Source organism: Physeter macrocephalus, chromosome 12, assembly GCF_002837175.3.
Source record: "Physeter macrocephalus isolate SW-GA chromosome 12, ASM283717v5, whole genome shotgun sequence".
NCBI classification, from domain to species: Eukaryota; Metazoa; Chordata; class Mammalia; order Artiodactyla; family Physeteridae; genus Physeter; species Physeter macrocephalus.
Window position 1 is genome coordinate 23,430,314 of NC_041225.1, and position 6,174 is coordinate 23,436,487.

The window sequence follows — 6,174 nt, forward strand, 5'->3', positions numbered from 1 at the left end:
GCCGTGGCCGCTGAGCCTGCGCGTCCGGAGCCTGTGCTCCGCAACGGGAGAGGCCACAGCGGTGAGAGGCCCGCGTACCGCAAAAACAAAACAAATAAAAAGAAAATGCAGATCTTAGGAGACACATGTTGAAGTATTTAAACATGAAGTATTACTATGTCTACAACTTTCAAATATTTCAACAAAGAAGTATATGTAAAGATGAAAAGAATGAGCAAATGTGGGGAAAAAAAGAACTGGCATATGTAGGCCGAGGGTTATTTGGGTGCTTGCTGAATTATTTTTTCAATACAATAGAAATCCGGGGTGGAAATTCTTACAGTAGATGTCGAGGGTCAAAACAATTTCCAGGTTGTCCCTCCCGGCCACCAAGAAGGTGGGGGGAGATTCTAGGCTCCTATTTCTGGGTCTTGGGGGGACCCTGGGAACCTGCGGTAACAAGCATAGTGACCCCTGGGCTCAGGGGAATCTGGAAGCACCACTTACACAAGTTCACCTGTTTTCCCCTTTTTTTCCCCTTTTCCCCCAGGAGTCCACTGGCATCACCAGCATCTGTCTGCTGAGTGACTTAACGATCGCCAATTATGCAGGGCTGATCAGACCAAGGGCAAAACTACTCTCACAGAAGTCTCAGCTCAGAGGAGCTTGATGTCTGTTATCACACGTGCAGAGGTATCACACGTGCAGAGCTAACACATGTAAAACATGCTTGCACGTGGTTTTCAGGGGTGATTTAGCATCTTTTTGGTGGCGTAACAGGGACAGGATAGGAAAGCACCACAAATACGGTGTCCTCCCAACAAAACCCAGGACACGCCCAAACCTAAGTGAGCGCTGTTACCGTCACAACTCGGGTTTTCAAGAGCTGAAGGAGTGCCTCTGAAATGTCAGAAAGCAAGCTTCGCCTTTGTCCTGTTGTTTCGGGTGTAAACCAAGGTGCACAGGGGGTGGGGACGAGCGCTTCTGGGAGGTGACAGAGGGGGAAGAGGGCAGAGGGACCAAGAGAACGGGAGCCGGGGGCGGGTCGCGTGGAGGAGACGGGAGAAGGGCCCCGCCCGCTGCACACGTGGGGCACCCTGCCGGCTCCAGCCCCGCCCGGTCCACCTCTGCAGAGGGGAGGGCAGAGGGTCTGCGGCCCGGGGCCCCGTCAGCTGGCGATCAGGGTACGTACGACGCAGCCCCGAAGCCCCGCGCCGGGTCCCTGGGATGCCCGGGAGAGCCGGCACCGCCGCCCAGAGGATGCTGCGCACTCCACCAACCAGTGAGGCAGCTGGGGGCCCCCCACCCGCCCAGGATCGATCGTGCAAACAGAGCAGACGGCCCAGCGTCCCGGGAAGGCCTCCAAGGAGAAAGGAAGCGACCGGGGGAAGAGACTCTCCGGGGGAAGAAAAGTGAGCAAACGACCGCCGTGCAGAGGAGACCCTGACACGAAGACCACACTCTTCGGTTTTTTAAATTCAGGGAGAAAGAGAGCGCTCATAAACAAAACACGGTAGCAAACATAAACGTTCTCAATCACTAAAAGAGTTAGATGACAAAGTTTCCAAAAAGTAGGACTTAAGTCTAAAATGACAGAAGAGAGGAAAGGAAGAGGACTAGACCAGGCCAGCCCACACCCGCAGGGTAACGCTCCAAAGGACAGTTCGGAAGGTTCTCAGAACCGCAGAGCGAGGCTCCTGGGCGGCCAGGCTTGGAAGCACCCGGCACGTGGGCACACGTCACCAGCGGGTGCACATCCCTGGGCGGGTGGGTGGGTACGCAGGTGCCCCTGACCCCCCTGCGGAACGGAGGCCTCACTCTGGGAGGGGGCTCCACATGCCAGCACGGTGGTCCTGAAGGAGGCCAGTTATCAACCGCACGTCCACAAACGCACACTCGGGGCACACCCGAGTGCGGAGGGGCCGAGCCCAGGTGTGCCGTGGAGGATGGCGCCGGGGCAGGAGAGGGGCAGGGCCTGGGATCTCCCGGGAGAAACCAAGTCACAGAGAGACGGGGAGCTGGCTTGAGCTCAGCACCAGGACCCGGAAGGGATGGAGAGCCTCACCACCCACCTGTCAATTAAACGCGAAGACAGAGGAGACGCGGCCAACTGCCTCCCAATGCTCCTCCCGTGACCTCCAGCTGAAATGAGGCGGTGGCAGTCAGGGCACAGGATCTCCAGGCCAACGGGGCTGAGGCCAGGGGCACGAGGTCCGGAGGCCCCTCCTCAGGGAGCCTGGGAGGCTGCTCAGCGTCTTGGGGGAGAAAGACATGAGCCACAAAGCTTGCAGTCCAGCAAGCATAGGGCCTGGAGAGTGGAGTCATTAGCTCCGCGAAAAAGAGAAGGTGAGTTCACAGGGCTCAGGTGAACCACATCTAGTCATGCGCATAGACACTACGTGCCGAGCTCCTTAAAATCACACCGCATCTGCGTGGGTCGGTGGGGGAAAGAGAGGAGAATAAACAGTCTTCCAAAGAAGAAAGCCACTACGTAGCATCTAGAATTCTAGGGCACAAGGACAAACACCAAAATCATCAGCTCAAAGAAGTGAAGTGCTTGCCTCCGGGTAGAGGAAAACGGTGCCTGGGGGACACCAACAAACCCGGCAAAGGCTATTTGACTTTTTAAACTCTGGCCCTGTCAGAAACACTAAAGGTAATTCCAGCTGAGTCTCTGCCTAGGGATCTACCTAGCAGGTTGGCACGACTTTCAGACCCCTGAGCTCTTCCAAGGAGCTGACAGCACTGATCTAAGTGCTACAAGTGCTGAAATCCCCGTTACCGAGAAGAAAACACACGCACGGAGAAGAACCTCAGTGCAGTGCAAGCTGGCCCATGCTCAGCCCCTGGGCCTGGACCGAAGAATTATGTGCCAGCAAGGAGGCTGGGCCCGCATGGGCACAAGAGCATTTCCAGAAGGGGCTGTGTGTCATCTGGCAGCAGGGGCGTTTTCTCAAACAAAGGGAAAGATTATGAACAAGGAGAGCAGAGACTAGACGTCACACGCGTCACGGCTCACGGACACCCTCAGTGTTCTCGGACGCTGTCAGTCGGGAGCCACAATGGTCCACCCTCGTCTAAAACCTCACAGCTAAACGCTCCCGTGTCGGGAGCTGGCACGAGGCCTCCACCAGGCCTGCCTGCTCCAGCCCGCCTGCCAGGGCAGCCTCGTAGCTACTTCGTGTCCACACTCCAGCCACACCGCAGTTCTCCACGTTCTGAGGACACGCCCTGCTCCTGGCTGCCACAGGGCCTCTGCACGTGCTGCTCCTCTGCAGCCCACCCCTCCTCCGTCTGCCTAGTCACTCCTCCACACACTGCACTTCCCTGCACAAGCCCCTGTGCATTCCCTCCCTTCCTTCCTACCTGTTCGTAACCGAACCCTCATTTGGGTGAGCATCTAATTCGTGGCCAACTCAACGCACTTGCTTAGGCCACACGTTCTAAAGTTGGGTCCCCAGACCACACCAACAGCATCTGAGGTGAAGCTATCAGAAACGCAAATGGCTGGGCCACACCCCAGACCTACTGAATCAGAAACTTGAGGGGGGAGGCGGCAACCTGCGTTCCGAAAAGCCTCCAGGTGATTCTGACACACAGAGCAGTTTGAGAAACACTGCCCAGGTGTTTTGCACTCCTTGGGATCCCCTGGGACTAAGTACAGGGGCAAGCGGCAATAAGGGCTGGACAGACGAAGCTTAAGGGCTCAGTAGGATTTCCTGGTCTACAGAATTGTGAATGGCATCCCACAACCCCCTACCTTCAGAAGACCCAAAATCGACAGGGAGCTTGCTGCAGACCTGGGTTCTAGCCCCAGCTCCCCGGCCTTGCCGGGCTCAGGCCTCGGTCTCCACAGGTTATCATCTGTGTGGTCATCAGTAAATCTGCCCGATTTCTCTTGGCCTTAACAGACTCACCTCTAGAATGGGAATAACGATAGTATCTATTTCCTAGGACTGTTGAGATAGTTACAGGAGACAATAAAACAGGCTCACGCACCTATGGGGAAGCTCGCAGCCAATTTAGATATGATAATTATTGTCCTAACGACAGTTATACAACTTTGAGCGGTCTTTCCCCTGGGTTCTCGGCTGTCTCACTCAAGACTGGCACACGCTTCAGACTAGCTCTTCCTCCTTTGAAGACTACTCCCAACTGACTGCCCCCAGCTGGGCTGCAGCAGACAGGCTGGGTCTCAATCACCCGCATCTTCCTAGAGCTCAACTGAAATCACTTTGCCGAGCCCCCCTCACCTCGGGAGTCAGATCTTGGTAACTCAACCGGTGAGCAGGTGTTTCGTTTCAGCGTGTATCACTCTCGTGGCTAGGATTCAAACGAGCTCACTTGGTCCAATTTTGGTACTTAGGGAAGTATTAATAGCAGCAATGAAAATACATTCCCATCGAATTTTTTTTTTTAAAGGGACAGCTTCTGCCTCTAAGAAACCACAGGGTCTACCCTCTGCCTGAAAAGTGCCCCTCCTGCCCTAGGTCCGGCAGCCGCGGTGATAACGGGAGAACCACACAAACTGGACCTCCGTGCTGGGCCGACCGGCACCCGCACCCTCCGATCCTGGGCGCAGAGACCCCTGGGCATCCGAACACCTAGGCGCCAGGACCCCGGGCGCGGACACCCCCGGGCGTCAAGACCCCGGGCGCGGGGACCCCCGGGCGTCGGACCCCTGGGCTCGGCCGCGGGCCGGCGGGGTCCGGCGACACTGGGCTCCCCTGCAGTCAAACGCGGAGTAATTTTCCTGAGAGCAGGCAGCCGGCGCGGAGGCTCTGCCAGGCGCAGCATTCGCACCCCCTAGTCCAGCCCGGCGACGCGGCACGCTCGGGAACCGCTGCCCGCAGCCCCGCGTGCGGCTGGGCAGCCGGGCCGAGGGTCCGCGCCTCCTGTCCGGCCGGCGGCCGCGCGCGCGGAGCGGGACGGAGGGAGGGAGGGAGAGAGCGGGCCGCGGGCGGGAAGGAATAGCCGGCGCACTCACAGGCCACGTAGGCGAGCAGCGCGATGCCCAGCAGCAGCTTCATCCTCCTGCGGCTGACGGCGGACGCGAGGCGCAGGAGCGCCTGGCTCAGCATCCCGGGCCGCACGCTACGGCCGCTGGGCTCCTCGAGCGGCTGAGGCGGGGGCGGCCCGAAGGCCCCGCCCCGCGCCCGCTTCCTGCCGGTGGGGCCCGCGCGCATGCGCCCCTCCCGCCCCGCCCCGCCCCGCAGGCGCAGTGCGGCGGCCCCGGCGGGCGGCGCGTGCGCGTGCGCGGTACCAAGCGCTAGTCGTGGGCCGCCGTGGGCGGTGTGCTTTCGATCCCTAGCCCAGCGCTCGGGGCGGACTCGGGGATGGGCAGGTGTTTGGAGTTCTTTACCGCTTCCCTCTGAAAGCTGACTGTTCTCTTGGCTTCTGTAGCTGGAATAGTGGCAGCGACAACGATTAGTCCCCTGAACACCGATGAAGTGCAGACCCTGTGCCCTTTTTCCTTCGCTGGAACATCTTTCTTTTAAAAATAAGGAGTTTACATGGTGGGGAGACCCCCTCTGCCTGGGGAGCTGTCCACAAGCTCTGGTGGGGCTGTGGGGAAGACAGCTGCTCTGGGGCATGGCTCGGGGACCACACGCACAAGCTTACTCACTGCAGCAGCATTTCCAAGAGCAGAGTATCTGAAACAGGGAAAATGCCTTGCTCAGGAGCCTGGTCACAGAGAACGCAGGGCACACACACAGGAGATACACACAGAGCAAAGGTGAGCTCCATAGGCTGATACCAGAGCCTTCCAGGAAACACTGTGCAGGAAAGGAAAAGAGGGCAAAACGGTCTATATGATTCACTACCTTCTGGTAACAATGAGTAGCAGGTGCGTGTGTACACACAGCCTAATGCCTGGATTTGCAAAAAGAAACCAAAGATGCATAAAATGGACTAATGACAGCGGGAAGAGGGTGGAGGCCAGGGACTGCAGCGAGACACGTCTGCACATAGCTTTTTATTCAGTTTGACTTCTGAACCATGGAAACGGCTTACACACTTTACCAATCAGAAAGAAAAAAAATCCTAAAATAAACGGAACACAAACAGAAAAAAAAAATAAACCTGACTTGTATCGGGCATAGAAAAACATGTTTCATGGAACTTTTGAACACAATAACTGTACACCCTGAGTGAGACAGATTCTAAGGACAAAAAGAACTACAGAGAAATTCT

General features: G+C 57.2%; 1 protein-coding gene across 4 annotated transcripts in view; it reads right to left on the bottom strand.

The window, feature by feature from the left end:
- The window catches only part of UXS1 (UDP-glucuronate decarboxylase 1), an 84,546-nt gene extending 79,404 nt beyond the window's left edge, over positions 1–5,142 (bottom strand). For 2 of the 4 annotated variants that reach the window (XM_028497189.2, XM_028497188.2), the window contains exon 1: positions 4,967–5,142. In XM_028497189.2, coding sequence (XP_028352990.1) covers positions 4,967–5,060 — 94 coding nt within the window. In that variant the 5' untranslated portion in view covers positions 5,061–5,142. The remainder of the gene's footprint in view (positions 1–4,966) is intronic. The other 2 variants (XM_024116590.3, XM_024116591.3) reach the window with 2 other exon arrangements.
- Positions 5,143–6,174: the final 1,032 nt, after the last annotated feature.